Source organism: Mus caroli, chromosome 15, assembly GCF_900094665.2.
Source record: "Mus caroli chromosome 15, CAROLI_EIJ_v1.1, whole genome shotgun sequence".
In the NCBI taxonomy this organism is placed as follows: domain Eukaryota; kingdom Metazoa; phylum Chordata; class Mammalia; order Rodentia; family Muridae; genus Mus; species Mus caroli.
The window spans coordinates 30995919-31014295 of NC_034584.1; the positions used below are offsets into that span (position 1 = coordinate 30995919).

Consider the following 18377-nt stretch of genomic DNA (forward strand, 5'->3'; position numbering starts at 1 on the left):
AGAATAAAAGCCAAGTCGCTCCCATATACAGGAATTTACAATGGTTTAGGAAGTAGATTGGGCTGTGGTTTTAGAGTATTGCATTATTCATGAGAAGGTTAGCTAGAGCGGAACTCTCTAATTAGAACCATGACTCAGGCAAGAAAGCCCTTGCCCTGGGAGTGTAAAGACCTCACACCTGGCTTCTAAGACTATAGCTGACCTTAGATAGAGCTGACTTTGTCTCAGTTGTTTTACTGTCCAGTTCCTGCCAGTCTTTGTGTTTGCATTCCTCTGTTTTGTGTAAGAGTCATTAAGCATCCAGTAACCTCATTGTACCTTGCTGATGTGTCACCTAACTTCCCTGTTTTATTCTGTATTAAAGCTCTGGTGCTTGATTTGACAAATTACATTCAGATACCACACTTTCTTGTGTTCGTGTCTGTCTGTCACCCCCTTCTCAATAACTCCTTGCTCACCTGTACCGGAACCCCATTTTCCTGCAGATCGAGGACCCAATTGAAGTCTGTCTGCAGCACAAAACCTTGTGGTGGAAGCTGCCAAGTTCTGCTGCTTGTGGGGCTAGAATATGACCTCCTAGTTCAATTAACATTTGCATGTTGTTGATGGTTTCCTTCACTGTAAGCTTTTTCTTTCATTCTTTTACACAAGTTAGAAGAGTAACTACACAGGGTGGGGTGGGGTATCTTTCCCTGAAATCACCACTCCCCTTATCCCATTCAGCATCAGGCTTTTCTTTAAACTTTTAAAGGTCCTTGTGCACTGGACTTAGCTTTGTTACACTTCCTGGTGCTCCTTTTCTCCCCTAACTGTAAATATTTTTTTTTATTTCTTTTGTTCAGCTAGTTTCTTCTCATAGATCTGCATTCAAGTGATTACTAATAACCACACAACACAGTCAATACCAGGCTGTCTTGAAATCTCCTCTACCAACACCATTAATACAAAACTCTTCAATTTAGCCTCAGGCAGATTTTTTTTTGGACAAGGACAAGAAGCAACCACATTCTTTGTCAAAATATTATAAAAATGATCTCTAGGCCAATTCTTCCCCTCTGAAGTCTCTTGAGCTGGGCTTGTTACAATCCACACTGCTCTCAGCAGCAGTCTTCTACAATCCTACTAAGATGGTCCCTTAAGCTCTGCTTAAATTATTCAACTTCTTTCCTAATCTAAAGTCTCAAGGTCCACATTCCACCAACAAGCAGCAAGGGCAAGCCTGTCACAGAGACATCACACACACACTCCTAGTACTAACCTTAGTCACTATTCTAGTGTTATGAAGAGATGCCTTGACTACAGCAACTCTTACAGAGAAAGCATTTAATTGAGGGCTTGCATACATTTCAGAAGTTAGTCCGTTATCCTCATGGTAGAGAGTATGGTGGCAAGCATGCTACTGGAGCAGTAGCTGAGAGCTACATCCTGAGCCATAGGCCAAGAGAAAGAGAACTTTTGAAACCTCAAAGCATATCCCCAGTGACATACTCTCCTAAACAAAGCCACACCTCCTAACCCTTGTAATCCTTTTAAACAGTTCATTCCCTAGTGACCAAACATTCAAATATATGAACCTATGGGGAAATTCTTACTCAAACCACTATACCAAGTATCTAATAAATAAATGCTTTTCAAAGAAAGGCAACAATAAACTGGAGAAAGTATTATTTATAACTAGCTTCAGAAAATTAAAAGAAAATAACTTTAATTCAAATTATTTTCCTTACCAATACAGAAGCAGAGGTTTTAAAACCTCAGCCTGAATGTTTTTCAAGTGGTCTGCTGTCCACCGGGATCCATGCAGCAGCTTAAACTTCGATAAGATTTCTGCAGAAAGGTAGCGTTCCCCATTGCTCACAAGGTAGCATTTTTTCATTTTCTCAAGATGTCTTAGTTAAAACACATAGTTATATACACGTCAATTCAATACTCAATTTCCCAAATCTAACTGCTTTAGATAAGTAATAAACACCTCAAACCAACACTCATAATGGAGTACCAAAGGGTTGTGCAGACATGGATTATTTCCCAGTGTGTTTGCTTTTCTCAATAGGCTGAATGGTCTTGTAGGGTTGTGCACACTTTAATCTCCAAAATTTGTAAATTGGTTACCTATAAAAAAGGCAGCTGATGTGGGTAATTAAGTACTAGAGAGAAATCAGCCTGCTACTCACAGGTCCCAAGGGAATGCTAGAAATCCTTCTATGGGAGACACAGAAGGCCATGAGGACCATAAGGACCATGAGGACCATGAGGACCATGAAGGACCAGGAGGATGTAAGAGGGCGCTCATGTCATCAGACAGATGCTCATGTCATGCTGGCTTTGAAGGTAGAGGAAGGGGCCATAAACTAAGGGGTGTAGACAATCTCCTCCATAAACTGGAAGGCGTACAGAAATAGATCCCTCTACAACTGTCACTGTAGGTCACTAAATGTGGGTGACATCCTAAGGTTTACTGCATATGACCTCCCTGATATGTCTTACAAATATACATCATGTCAAGTTTCAGAATCAACTACGATGTTGAGCTCTATTTGAAGCATAAGCTCTGTAATCCAAATACTTTTCTAATAACTATAAAGAACCCAGTCACTAGGAGATCTACACCAAGCCCTAAAGAAGAAATGCAGTCTAACCTGCTTCAGATTAGATCAGGAAATGCTCAGATGAACACTCACAGATGTCCTAGAGCACACAGAGCTAGGCAATGCAGACCTTCAGAAGAAACACAGTGCAGACAGGCAGCTATGTACCATGTGACTAACAGCCACTGGATGTGTGAGCCAGGGAGGCTGCTGGGATAAGAGGCCCACACACTGCCATTTGTACCTGTCTAATATGAGTCTGATCATATAGCTGATAATTGCTTTTGCATAAAATTTTAATATCATTATGACATTATAAAAAGTAGAATAATTTAAAGCAGGTCTAGAATTTATGGGAAGAAATAGTATTCAAACCCAAATAACCATTATTGGTATCTTAAAGCTATGAAATCACAAAATTGTGATATCAAAATTTATTATCAGAGAATAAATATTGTTTTTAATCCATCCCAATATATAAACTACATTTTAATACTTTTTGCTTGAGTAACTAAAATAAATATAATTTAGTTTTTAAAACTACTGAAAAATAAAAATGAAAATACCTTTGATGTCTTTCAGGGTCCTTAAGAACTTTCAGCCTCTCTATGTCCATCCACAGCCACCAGTACCTCTCTCCTAGTGTGCCCTTTAGAAACTTCTTAAATCTTTCAAATTCCCTTCTGTTGCCAATGTCATAGGTCCTGTGAGAGATGCACCAGTCTGCCCTGCTCTCAGGCCCAACACTCTCGCTCTCTGAACTTAAACTTACATTTTCCAATTTATCTTTTGAGATTTCCTCTACCATTTCAACAGGGGGTGAAACTATAGCCTTGTTGCTAGGCACAGGTGGGACTTTATCAAATATCACATGGGACACTTTGTAATAGTTGATATATTCCGGAGTGTCACTAAGGGACTGGCCCGTGATGTGCTGGATGGCCTCTCTCAGGATAAAGATGATGTAGGCATCTAGGAATTCTTCAACAGACGAGAAGTGCAGGGTCAGGTTTCTTTCCTTCTCATCCTTCTTCTCCAGGTATATCCTCAGAAGAGCTTGAGAAGGTGAGTCTTTCATTGATATAGACCCCTCTTCTTCATCCAGCTCGGAAAATACTTTAGAGGTTTTGGACAGGCTTTTTATTGTCCTGGGGTGAACTCCATCATCAAAAATCTCTGTATTAAATCATAGAAGGCTAATAGGTTAGATACAAACATGAGCTCATCCACCATCAGAGGGCCACAGAGAGTGGCAGCAGATGGGCTGTCACTGGGAATAAGGACATGAGCCAGTAACGGCACAGGATCCTCAAGCCTTGTTGGGAGGCCATGAGGGAATTAACTTTGCCTTCCTGAAGACATGCTAAATATTTATAAGAAGCCTTTAAAAACTGTCTTAACATATAATTCTTATCGTTAAAGTGACACAATCACATAGGGACTTATAAAAGCTTAATTCCCGCTAAAATACAATTTTAGTTCTTATCTTCTCTTTCAGAATTCGGTGACATGTCCTCCCAACTCTATAGATGAGGCAACTGTCCTTAGGGTGACCACTTTCTCTATCAGGTTTAAAATCTCTGCAGAGTAGAAACAGCTCACTATAACTTTGTATTGAAAATGCATATAACTCCCATTTTGGAGCAGTTTCTTTCCATTTTTATGAAAAGTTGACAACGTCCATAAAACCTCTCCATATTCATCTGTTCCTATTCATCTCCATTCATCTGCTTTCCAAGAAGAAAAATAGTCTAAACTAAAAAGTAGAAGACAAATTCAATTTCTATCAATCATTATTTCCATTTTGTTACTGCTGCTGTTGTTTTTTGAGACACAGTCTTCTTGCTGTGGCTTTCTGAGTGTTGAAATTCTAGCATGTTTCAACAATGCAGCCCACTGGCTTTTAGGTCAGAAATATTGTACCTATTTATTGCAAAGACTTAATAGAAGGAATTTATAAAGTACCATAAAAAAACACAAGACAATCACTGGCTGGCTGCAGAAGGTGTACCAAGCTCTAGGAGATCTGTCTGTCTGTCTGTCTGTCTGTCTGTCTGTCTGTCTGTCTGTCTGTCTATGGATATATATACATATGGATCTATGCCATGCAGCTTAGCACTGGGCATGCTTATGAAAGCCCACCATGCCAACACACAGAAGCTGAGAGAAGAAAGATCGCCGTGATTTCAAAGGCTGCCAGAGATACAAAACAAGTCTTCAGAGTGGACCAGGCTGCCTTTAGTCTAGTCTACACACAGTAACCCTGTTTCAGACAACAAAATCACACAGCTAATAAATATCATAATCCACCTCCACTTTTTTTGGGGGGGGGGTGTTTCAAGACAAGGTTTCTCTGTATATAGCCCTGGCTGTCCTGGAACTCACTCTGTAGACCAGGCTGGCCTCGAACTCGGAAATCCTCCTGCCTCTGCCTCCCAAGTGCTGGGATTAAAGGCATGTGCCACCCCTGCCTGGCTACCTGCACTTTTATCATAATGACTTCTTGAAATAGTAGAAATGAACCAGGAGTTGTGGCCTATGTCTGTGACCCCACCGCCCCCAGGCAGCTGAAGTAGCAGGATTGTGAGTTTGAAACTAGCTAGGGAAACATAATCAGACTCTGTTTCAAAAACAACAACAAACAATAACAAAAGCCAAACCATGCCGTGGATGAGTGAAGACCACCCTTGCTTTGTCTGCTTACCAGAAGCTGTGGCAATAACTGGGGATGCAGTCTGGTGGTGGGGTATACAGCAGGGTAATGAAGCCATCGTTACTGTATTCTCACTCTCTTTGGCTAGTGTAAACCAGTCTTTTGTTTGAGTATAGGAAGCCTAGGAGGAAAGAGACATTCGTTTGACATAACCTTAAAAGTAGGAACTCTGCTGACTGAAACGCTGAAAAAAATCATTAAAATTCAATTTATAGAATACAATGCACTAAGAAAATTATTTTTCTAAGAGAAAATTGTACTAAAACTTCAGTAGATTTGAAAACAGAGGTGAGAGAGAAGGCTCAACAGTGGGGAGCACTTGGTGTTCTTCCAGAGGACCCAGATTCAGCTCTTAGCACAGTGTGGCTCACGGCCATCTCTAACTCCAGCTCTTCTGGCCTCCGTGGGCAAACTCAGCGAACTGGAAACTCTAGGAGAAAAGAGAGAGTGTCCTGTATCCCCCTCATGTCTCCTGTCTCCAGCTGTCAGCGTGGAGGAGAGGCAGGGCTCACATGGAAGAGCTGGGGTCCCTCATCTGTTATACACATTCTCTGGGCAAACCAGGCCACACAAGACAGTGCCTGAGAAGGGAAGGAGAGGAAACATCCGTGAGGCCACTGGCTCCTCGTGTGTAAGACTCTGGTGCAGACCTGTTGCCTCTTTCATTTACTTATTTACTTGCTTGGCTTTTGTATGATAGTATATCTCTCTGTATTGCTCTGGATGGTCTCAAACTGCCTAGGTAGCCCAGGCTGGCCTTCCACTAACTTGAGATCCACCTGCTTCAGGTTTGTACCACACTTAGCTCACATCCACGCCACTTATTATTAGTGATTGTAAATTTCATTAAGCATCAACTTATTATTAATAATTGTAAATTCATTCAGCATTGACTTGAGCCACTTCTCTATCACAAGAACCACCCCAAGCCTTGGGAGAAAAATACGGTAATTAAAGACTATTCAAGAAATGAAGTAAGGCAAATTTGTCAATTTGCTTGAGAAGTTAGCAGTCAGTCTAATTATCCACTAGATGCTTTAACAAAATGGGCGGTTGTTTGTATTTATATGACATAGTGAAGACTCAAATAAACATAATAGTGGTCGTTAAAAGTGTATGCTCATTAAAATTAATGATAACTAGTATGGTTTAAAGAATCCGAAGATAAAAAGAAATTTAAATTCTCAAAATTCAAAAGCTATAACAAGGTTCTGAGTTCAGATCCCAGCAACTACATGGTGACTCACAACCGTCTGTCATGGGATCCGATGCCCTCTTCTGGTGTGTCTGAAGACAGCGACAGTGTACTTATTTATAATAAATTAATAAATAAATAAATAAAAGCTATGACAAATACTTGGGCAGTTGAACTCATAAGAGAGAGAACTCCATCCCAGAGAACACACACAGGAAAGCACTGTGTCTCACACACAGGGAAAGGACTGCATCTCACACACACACACACACACACTCACTCAGACAGACATGGAAAGCACTTGATACACACACAAGGAAAACACTGTGGGACCCACACAAGGAAAGCTCTTTGTGACACACATATAAGGAAAGCACTGTGTCACAAACACACACACCCAACAGGAAGGCACAGTGTCGCACACACACATACGAAAGCACTGAGTCACAGACACACACAAGGAAAGCACTGTGTCACACACACAAATGAACAGAAGGAAAGCGTTGTGTCAAACACAAGGAAAGCACTGTGTCACATACACACACAAGGAAAGCACTACATTACACAAACACACACACACAAGGAAATCACTGTGTCACACACACAAGAAAAGCACTGCATCATACACACACAAGGAAAGCACTGTGTCAGACATACAAGGAGAGCTCTGTGTCACACACACACAAGGACTGCACTGTGTCACTCACACATAAGGAAAGCACTGTGACACACAAACACACACACACAAGGAAGGCACTGTATAACACACACAAGGAAATCATTGTGTCTCACACATATACACACATACATATCCAAGGAAAGCACTGTGTCACACACAAGGAAAGCACTGTTTTACACACACACACACACACACACACACATGGAAAGCACTGTATCACACATACACACACACAAGGAAAGCACTATGTCATACACACAAGGAAGGCACTGTGTAACACACACAAAGAAATCACTGTGTCTCACACATATACACATACACACACACACACAAGGAAAGCACTGCATCACACACACACACACAAGGAAAGCACTGTGTCTCACTCACACACACACACAGGACTGCACTATGTTTTACACACATACACACACACACACCATGGAAAGCACTGTGTCACACACACTCACGGAAACACAAGGAAAGCACTGTGTCTCACTCACACACACACACACATTCGGAAAGCACTTCTATTTGCCTTTCTGTAGAACATATGAAATGATTCAACACACACCCATAAGAGCCCTGACTCTGCCTGGGTGGAGTGTGGGGTAGGGTGTGGAAGTGGTTTAAATCAATCTTCCTTGACACTGAATCAAAAGGTTTTGTTGGTTCTGATTCACACAAACCCTCATTTTACCTGGCCAAGTGAAACGTAGAACTTCTTCATAATCATATAATTGTCTTCGTCGGTGCTGGGAGGAGGTGGAGCAGGCGGTCTTCTGAGGATCCAGGGAGTAAAGTTTGTACCCACTATGAAATTCATGCCTGTGCTGCTCCATGTTGCTTGCGAGATCAACTTTGCTAGCCTACATTGTAGAAACCACAAATTATGAGGGCTCACAGAAGGCCCACAGTTTTTATTTGCATTTCATTTAAAATTATTTTCCTAAGCCAAGTTCAAATTTTAGTAACTTTTTGGGATTTTTCCATGTTCACACTTGAAAAGGGAAACCTTGGCTCTACACTGACTTTCTGTGTTTTGTTTTAAAGATTCCTGTGGGGTTTTTTTTTTTCATGTTTTGCCTGCATTTGTGGACATGCCTGCCCCATGGAGTTCATGGTGGTGCCCATGACGCCCTGAGACTGGAGGCAGGGATGGCTGAGCCATCACGTGGGTCCTGCGAGGGCTCTTACTGCTCAGACTCCTCTCTAATCCGCAGATTCTGCTGTTAATGTCACACTAACATCCCCTCCGTAAATCCCTGTCCATAAATGAACACCACTCTGAGCAATGGGTGAATCTTAAAGTAAAATGATCAAAGAGACCCAACTGTAAAGCCTCTCTTAAAGAGCTGAGTGATTTTAGTCAACGCTCCCACTCTTAGGTCCAACCTCCAATCAATATCACACGAGATAACTTTATATGAAGAACACAGATGTTTGCAAACACAAGGATAGATGGGAGCAGGGCACCTGTATTCAAAGTAGCAATCGCTTTCCAGAAATGCCGGAAGTCTTTCCCTTTTGATCCAATCAATACCTTGTTCACGCTTGAGACACTGTTAAGAGAACAGGGAAAGAGAAGGTCATCTCTGGCTGTCACTGTAACGGAAGGAAGAGTGCTTGCTTAGAATGTGGAGGCCTGGCTTCCATCCCAGCACAGACATAAAGCATGGTGGTTCACTGTTGTTACAAGGGTGAGCGTGGTGGTACATTGCTGTGGTCACAGGTGTGAGCATGGTGGTGCACTGCTGTGGTCACAGGTGTGAGCATGGTGGTGCACTGCTGTGGTCACAGGTGTGAGCATGGTNTGCTGTGGTCACAGGTGTGAGCATGGTGGTGCACTGCTGTGGTCACAGGTGTGAGCATGGTGGTGCACTGCTGTGGTCACAGGTGTGAGCATGGTAGTGCACTGCTGTGGTCACAGGTGTGAGCACGGTGTATTGTTGTGGTCACAGGTGTGAGCACAGTGTATTATTGTGGTCACAGGAGGAGCATGGTGGTGCGCTGCTGTGGTACATCCCAGGAGGATGAGAAGTTCATAGATATGTTATCTCTTCTTTATGATGGGTCTCAATTAACTTCTATCTTTCTGCTTTCTCACTAGGTAGATGATAGATCACTGACAGCAAAGCTTCGCAGTTTTTATTTCCTATTACTTAATTCTATAAATTTTCCTCTGATGGCTAATTTAGCTACATCCCAAATTGTGACAGCTTATTTTAGTTTCTTGTTTTCTTTGAAACTTACCTTTTGACCTATGGGTTATTTAGAAATGTGTTGCTTAGTTATTTTAAATATTTGGATATCTTTCCTACACTTTTTGTTACTGATTGGTGGCTTAATTCTAGGATGATCAATAATATATTTTTGCATTATTTCCTATCTTTTAGTTATTATAATTTGTGTTAATGCCAGCATAACATCTATTTCGGTAAGTACTCCAAGTGTACTTTGAAAAGAACATGTGCTTTGGCTCTGTGAGGTGAAGTGTCTCTAGGCCTCAACAGCTTGGTCTCTTTGCTTGTAAAGACACAGAACTGCTTTGTCCTTGTGGGCCACTGTTGCCACTGATTACTGAGAGCAATGTTTTCATCTCAAACCTTGACACTGGTTTTGGCTACTTCCTTGTTAATGTTTGATTTGCACTTAGCGTGTATTCTGAACTACGACAATTAGGTGTAGTGCATCTAACCACAGTACTCAGAATCCATGGCTAGTGCTGATTATGTTTTCTATAAGCTGACATTTCATTACTGTGTAATATTCTTCTTTATCCACAACAGGAGTCCTTGCTCTGACATCTATACTGCTACTAATATAATCAGCCTCACTTTCTCTTAATTAATAATTATATGGCATATGCCTTCTTACTTCCAATATATTTATTTGTTACTTAAGATAGACAGCAATTACTTGAGTTTTCCTTTGTAACCCGTCTGACTCTAATTTTTAATTAGGATGATTAGGCTACTTATACTTAATATAATTACTGATGTGACTATTGTTGCTGCCAAATATTTGCATACCTAGTTAAAAAAGTCTTAGCTAATAATTTGTACAAGTTCATTTCCCCTATCCACCTGCAAAGCAATGCTTTAATGTAATTAATATTAGCATTTACTAAGAAAAAAGTTAAAAGAAGAGAAGTGTATCTGAATTTGGAAACAGGAGAATTGGAATAGAGACGTCAGAAGCTATAGCAGACATATTTTTAGCCTAATTCTACTTAGTTCTAATAGCATTTAAAGTAACTACCCCCTGCTAATGTTCCATAGAATAAACCCAAGGGGTTGGTAACAGCATGACTCAGGGGGAAACCAAGTTCACCCAAGGGCCTGTTTCAAGGACACACAGCTGGTGGCTTAGCCGGGTTCCAATATAGATTTGCTAACCTAAAGCAAAAGAGACAAAACCTAGCACCTGGTAACAGATTGGAAGGCCAGGGAGCTCAGGGGCAGGCTATGCCTGGAGCTTCAAAGTCATCTCAGTCCCCTGCCATAAACGGGACTGGTAAAACCAAACCAAACCAAACCAAAACAAAACAAAACAAAACAAAACTTAAAGAAATACACTTCCTTTATGCACACAGTCCCTAGAAGGAAACTAAACTATAAAGAATATACATATTTATACCATCCTAATTACACTTGACATTTTATGTATTCAAGGTAAATTATATGCTTCTTATATAGGTTGATAAAAATCTCGGCACACGCCTTTAATCTCAGCACTTGGGAGGCAGAGGCAGGCCAGCCTGGTCTACAGAGTGAGTTCTAGGACAGCCAGGGCTACACGGAGAAACCTTGTCTTGAAAAAACCAGAAAGAGAGAGAGAGAGAGAGAGAGAGAGAGAGAGAGAGAGAGAGAGAAAGGAAGGAAAGGAAAGAAAGAAAGAAAGAAAGAAAGAAAGAAAGAAAGAAAGAAAGAAAGAAAGAAAAGAAAGAAAAAAGAAAGAAAGAGAAAGAAAGGAAGAAAAAGGGGAAGGAAAAGGGAAAAAAAAGAAAAGTCAACAAAACTGCCTAACTAAACTGGTCATGATAGCCAAACAAATGACTCAGTGGCTGAGGGACATTCTGTGTAAGTGCAATGCACTAATAAATGTTCCTATACCTCAAAAAATGCAGCCCGAGGCACTTCATATCAATCTCACCAAACGCTTCTTTTTTCTTTTTTTTTAATCATTCCTTTTTATTCTCTGTGTATAAGTGCTTTGCCTGAATGTACGTATGTGCGCCATGTGCATGCCAGATCCGTGGAGGCCAGAAGAGGGCTTCTAATCTAATTCCCTGGAACTAGAGTTAGAGACATAGCCATGGCGTGGGGGGTTGGGAATTGAGGCCAGGTCCAGCAGCAGTGCTTTTACCTGCTGAGCTACCCGTCAACAAGTGCTTTCTTGCTCTTAAACGACACTCCAAGCCGCCAGCTTACCATGATGCTGTAGTTGACGTTGATGGCCTCGTCTTCGCAGGGGACACTTTTCTGAGTAGATTTACTGTCACTCTTCCCTTTCCTCACAACGTCATAAATGGGATTCCGAGGTTGCTGGTTTTGCAGAATTTTTTTCAGTTGCTTTTCCAGAAGTTGTGGTGCATCATTAACTACTTCAAAAACTCCATAGTCTACATTAAATCTAATTGCCTCTGGAAAGGTCTGTGATGGGAAATAGAAACATGTTTAAAATTCAAAATAAAGTCTAGTAAAATTTAAATTCACTGGCTCTAGGAGGACCTGATGTCATGTGTACATCTTTTCCGTCACTGTTTTCTCTTTGCTTTTAGGATTTTGGAAACTCCTTGGCTGGAGGCCAGGGGGTCCAGTGAAGTCTTCCTTAGCAAGGGCTTTATGCCCTGGGGAATTACGCCGAGGTGAGCTATGGCAGAAATTGCATTCGTATAATCTTACTCCTATGATTCTTTGAAACTAGAAACCAATGCACAGCTGGCCTCTATGACGCAGCAGTACCCTCCCCGAAGGAGGTGGGTTCCTGGGTAAGAAGGAAAAAAGAAGAACTAATAATCCTATTGACTTTTAGCCCAGGAGTCACGAAAGCTAACAATTTCTCTTTCCTGAAAGGGGACAATTAGTGACAATATGTTCTTCATTTACAACTATGTCAGCACCATTCTTTACACAGTGACAAAGAAGTGAAAGACACCACCAAGTCTCTGAGGTTCTCTCAGTAAGTACTGAAGGTTTTCGAGTTTTATTTAAAGACAGCCAATCAATACCCATCTATACAGCTATCAGAAGCCACGTTTGAATGCTAGCTTTCTGACTTTGGGTAAAACTTGTTAACTCTCATTTCCATGAGAGTTAACAGTAACGTTGGGTTTTGTGCTCTAGTGTTGTCCTTTAAGCCTAGGATCACCTGATTTTCAGACTACTCATTTATTTAAGGGTAGCATCAATGAACTGACCACTCATAATTTGCAAATGCTTAGCCATTTGGTGATGGCATTACACTCTTTCCTGCCCCAGGCAGTGTGTTGCTATATATGCTATAGTTATAATGCGATAAACTGCAGGAATCTTTGAAAATTTAAGCTAAAACACACCCACACCCACACACACGACTCTTGACATACCATATGGTGTAACATCTCAAGAGTCCAGAATGTTGCCCATTCTAAGGTATTTAATACATAGGCTACAGACTTAGATAAGTATCAGTCTACAATATAAAGTACCTTAGAACTTGACTCTAACATGCCAGGTGTAACTCAGTGAGTACAATCTGGAAATTGCCTGCAAGATTTCTTTAATAGCCACATTCTATTACTGGCCTGCTATGTCTGTCTTCTGAATGTAGGAGTCAAACAGACAATTTGTGCCTAAATGTCAAAAATACAATCCTTGATACAGTATCATTGGACTAAGGAGAGTAAACAAGTCTATAATATCAGGAACAAGACTTAACTGGTTAAGGGAAGGAAATGAACTACATCACGTTTATAGGATGGGGAAAAGGAGGTGAGTTGCTGGCCAAAAAGTAGTATAGGGCAGGGAGAAGCTATGCATGTTGATAAACAAATAAGGAAGACTGAGGCAAGAGGGCCCAGAGTTCAGGGTCCACTTGGTCTGTGTAATGGCAGGCCCAGAGTTCAAGGCCATCCTGATCTATGTAATGAGAGGCCCAGAGTTCAAGGCCAGCCTTGTCTATGTAATGAGAGGCAGGTTAGCTAGGGCTACATAGTGAGACCCTATTTCAAACAAACAGATTCATGAATATAGGATATGTTAGACTATTCATAAGCTGGACGTGGTGACGCGTGCATGCAGCTTTAGCTACTCAGAGGGCAGAGACGGAAGAAATGCCTGAGCCCAAGTTCAATAGAAAACCATACCAGCTGGAATAGCCTAGAGACCCTGTGTCAGCAAGCCATGCCAAGCCACCCTGAAGAACAGAGGAAACCTTGCCTTAAGATTTTTTTTAAAAGTTTAAGACTATTTAAAGCCAAGTATGGTGGTGCATGCCTTTAGTCCTAGCTCGTGGGAATCTGAGGCAAGAGTCCAAGGTCATCTTTGGCTACACACTTAGTTCAAATCCACCCTGGGATATAACAAGATCCAGCCTTTAAAAAAAAAAATACAAAACAAGGTTATTTAAGTCTTAAAATCTTTGCCAAAAGTAATGTTTTTCTGCTTTAAAAGCTATGTGTTAGATTAGATCTCCGAAAGCCCTTAATAGCATTATGCTTCCAAAATTATAAAATGTCAAATAACCAATTCAAATATTTCTGCCAATAATTTATTTCCACAATATCAAAAATTGTAAATGTTTAAGTGTCAGTTATGATCCTAAACTTAGAGATGCAAAGATGAATGAAGCCTGGTTCCTCCTTTGAAGGAAAATGTAAATAAACATCCACTTTTTCCCCATGATAAAGTCAACAGAGCACTAACTTACATTAAAATCCAAGGCAATGCAAATGCCCACGGCTACAAGACAGGAACGATGCTAGGATAGCATGTCTGGTCTGGTTAGCAGACTTGAAAACAGATTTGGCTAAGCTAGAAACTACACAGGAAAGAACAGGCAGAGGAACTCAAGAGAAATGCTGGGGAAACTTTGCCTTCTTGGGTTTTAACTAGATAATCTAGAGGCACCATCTATGTTCAACACTCCATTTGCTCACGATTATCTCTGCAGGAGAAAAAGTCTGCAGCTGTCTTAGGCAGGGCATCATTACTGGGATGAAACACCATGACCAAAGCAACTTGGAGAGAAAAGGGTTTATCTGTCTTACACTTCCATAGCACTATTCATCATTGAAGGAAGTCAGGACAGGAACTCAAGCAGGGCAGGAATCTGGAGGCAGGAGCTGATGCAGAGGCCATGAAGGGATGTTACTGGCTTGCTTCCCCTGGCTTGCTCAGCCTGCTTTCTTATAGAACCCAGGACCACCAGGCCAGGGATGGCACCACCCACAATGGGCTGGGCCTTCCCTCATCAATAATGAATTTTTTAAAAAATGCCCTACAGTTGAATCTTATCGAGGCATTTTGAGTTTTTTTTCCTTTCAGATAACTCTAGCTTATGTCAAGTTGACATAAAACTAGATAGCCCTGTGTATTTTATCCTCTAGGGAGAGTGCCTGATTCCATTGTTCTTCTACTGGGGCATGCACTTCTACAGCATGGAACCTTTGCGCAGTGACTGGTTAGGATAGATGATGTATTACTATACTGAGGGAGCAGGGACCGTACAACCTGAAGTGAGCACAAGAGCACAAGTGCACAGAGCATCTGCAATCCAGTAGAAAAGATTCGTAAACACACACAGACACAAAAGAAAGACTGGCTATCAGAGGAATGAACTCCAAAGCTAGAAACGAAGTCAAATCATACTTAATTAAAATTAACGATATAGAGTCCTTGAAGATACTGTAAAGGGCAATGTCATCTTCAACGCCATTCAAGTTGAACACAGCCAATCTTCTGTCAGCATGGAAGTGAGTTGCTGACTCTACAGTTACTGGCATGTGACCGTTGCAGGCCTATGTCCAATGTTCATGCTGCACACAATATTCATGTCTAATGATGGAATTGCCCTTACATAATGAAATTATTGTATTAAGAGGCAAGAAAGGAGGCTGGTTAGATGGCTCAGTGGTTAAGAGCACTGGCTGCTCTTCCAGAGGACCAGAGTTCAGTTCCCAGCAACCACATGGCAGCTCACAACTGTCTGTAACTCCAGTTCCAGAGGATCTGACACCCTCACACAGATATACATGCTGGCAAAACACCAATGCACATGAAATAAAAATAAATAAAGATTAACAAAATAATTCTAAAACGAGAGGCAAGAAGGATGAGACTCATTAGGGAATGGCAGACTCTCTCACTGTACCTTACAGCCCTCTAGGAGACATGGTTATGGAATGGTACAACACACAAAGTCACCTTCTTCCTTGAAGCCACCCTTGTTCTGTGTGTAAGCGTGGTCATCTCAATTTAAAACAGTGTGCATGTTTCAGTGTCAGCCAAAAGCACAAGAGCAGCACTGGGATGCACATAAGGGCTCGCATAACCATCCTCAGGACAGTCAGGCATACAAAGTCAAACGCCCAAGCTGGGGCTTAAAGAATGAACTGGAAGTCATCAGATAGATAGAAAAGACGAAGATTTCATCAAAGAAAGAGCCAGTGCACCAAGATACAGGAAATCAGAAGAACAGGGTAGCCTGGGAAAATTGCAAGCAGCAGGGCTTAATAGGTGCAAGGAATATAGGCCACAGGCCTGGAGGGAAGGCAGAGGTCTGGCCACCAAGGACCTGCCACTGCACTCCATGCTTCATGAAGGCGGAGGTCTACCATTCACACTGGTCCTCAGACTACACAGCTCCTTGACCAGCTGCAGCCGCATCTGTTAGAACCTTTGAGAAATACCAGTCCTCAAGCCCCTCCCTAGAGCCAGACACAGGATGGAGCCCAGACCTCTCAACTCTTTGAAGCCCTTTGGTTGTTCTAATGCCTACTCAAGTCTATGAACCTTTGATTTCGATGGATAGGGTGCTATGAAAGAAGTTTGAGCCAAGGGTTATGATAAACTCAAAAGGCCACATTCTGTGCTCTCCCTATGCTGACTGGCCTGCGCAACCACGCATGCGGTGTTGCTCTTCTGTACATTAAAGAAAGGGCATGAAGCCCTCCGCACAACTCACATTCAACAAGTCCTTACTTTTCTCTTGCCATTTCTAAACTTATCTACAAAACCACTAAAGTGAATTCAGAAATAACAGTAAAAGACATGGGGAGGGAGACTTAGGAAGGGGGGACACTGGAAAGCTGAGTGGACTGATTTTCAGAGCAGTTTTTAACCATACAAGAGAAAAGTCTTCAGCTTGCACCTCGGAGCCAGACGAGCTCCTCCAGACTGCCCTTTCCTGACTTAATTTTCTCCTTCTGAGGGTGTCACTCTCTCAATGTTCTAAAACAGACCGTCCTGAAGGTGGTGAGAGCCAGCTCTGTGGTACTAGTCATCCATGTGCGAAAAACATTTTCACAGAAAAAGCAAGTGCTTGAAAATATTTTTACCACAATAAATCGCTAGTTCCACATTTCTCTGAAAAGAAGAGGGGGAGGAAAAAAAAACCTGTGAATAATTAGTGTTGTGCTTAAACTGCCAGCCTAGCACCACTGAAACTTACTGGTGCCAAATTATTTAGCTGAACAGTATTTAAATTAAAAACTAATGACTAGGTTAATTTAACACATGTCCATCTCTGTTCCAACTCTGTCTCTGCTAATTGAGCTCCAAAGCTGTATTTCAAACATGAATCCTCATCTGTGAATAAAAACCATCTGACTAACTTGAATATAACAAGTTGGTTACCAATAACAACTTCTTTTAATCTAACTTTTATTGATGTTTTAGATGCTGAACTATAAATTGTTTATCAGACATTCAACAGTGAATGTCTGAAGGAGTACTGTGCCACATGGAAAGTATAGAGGAATATCCTTAGTTAACAAAGTGAGTTACAGTAGATAATCTGAGTGTTTCATGGGACAGCTATGGGGCTTATCAAAACACCCATAAGTATAAGCACTGAACTAAGCAGTTACCCGGGATTCTGTCAGCATGCCTTTGAAAATCTCTTTTGAGTATTTAAATCGTGGCAATGGAAGACCCAAACCCCCCATCTTCCCTCAGACCACCTTTCTCCACCCCCCACTACCCAACAGCTCCTTCTAGCATATAACGCTTTCATAAAGCTGCAAGAAATTATAATAGTTTACAGATTAAAAAGAGTGTGGAGAATCAGGCCAACAAGGAGTTATGGTAAAATTCCTGAAGTGCATAGCTAAGCACAGTCTGGCAAACATATGGCATACCTATCCTTGCGAGGAGGGTATAGAGCAGGCCACCCCTTCAGCTTCTGCAAACCATAAATGTCACAAACATTTGAAACCACCCACAGAGAACCAACCTAAATCTATGTGGGCTCATCTACTCAATCCCACAACAGTCACTGAGCATAAAACACACAAAACAAAACCAAAGGGAAAAATGTTTTCGCACTATAGCACAGAAGAAAACCTAACGAGCAAACACTTGTCCATAAAGAGTTGACAGAAAGAAAAAAAACACCCAGACACCAAATGAAAACAATATCTGAATGTGAACTTGGCTCGAGAACAAACACAACGAAGTTATGAAAGCTAAGATTTGGAAAGTGCCACGATCATTTATAACAGAGGCAACTGTCCTGGATTTCCCTCTTCAGAAACAGCATGGGGGCAGGCTACCAGCCATCGGGCTCGGGAGCATAATGTCCCAGGAGGGTAATGGTGGAATGGAAGGGAGTGGGAGGGGAGCCAGAGGCTGATTCATGGCCCATTTTTGCCTTGGCCATGTCCCTACAAAGGTGGGGTGGGGTCTCAGAGGGCTCAGAAGGTAGATTTCCCTACAACCCTGGGCTCTTTAGCTAAATTCTCAGGCTCAGACTGTGGTTGTGGACAATGTGATAAGGAGGTAGGAGAGGAAGGGAAGGGAGAGACTAGACAAAGCAGCATTCTCTATTTCAAAGATTTTACATGAAAGATGTAGAAATGAGAAATAAATGATCCTTAAGAAGTTGGGGGACCCAGCACTTGGGAGGCAGAGGCAGGTGGATTTCTGAGTTCAAGGCCAGCCTGGTCTACAAAGTGAATTACAGGACAGCCAGGGCTACACAGAGAAACCCTGTCTAAAAAAA

General features: G+C 41.6%; 1 protein-coding gene across 4 annotated transcripts in view; it reads right to left on the bottom strand.

Annotated features, from left to right (window-relative positions):
• Nucleotides 1–18377, bottom strand: part of Rgs22 (regulator of G protein signaling 22) — a 122420-nt gene that overhangs the window by 83006 nt on the left and 21037 nt on the right. For all 4 annotated transcript variants that reach the window (XM_021183706.2, XM_021183707.1, XM_021183708.1 and 1 more), the window contains exons 4-9: nt 11606–11827; nt 8649–8734; nt 7873–8041; nt 5293–5422; nt 3155–3764; nt 1728–1889 (exon numbers count right to left, since the gene is read on the bottom strand). In XM_021183706.2, coding sequence (XP_021039365.1) covers nt 1728–1889; nt 3155–3764; nt 5293–5422; nt 7873–8041; nt 8649–8734; nt 11606–11827 — 1379 coding nt within the window. The remainder of the gene's footprint in view (nt 1–1727; nt 1890–3154; nt 3765–5292; nt 5423–7872; nt 8042–8648; nt 8735–11605; nt 11828–18377) is intronic.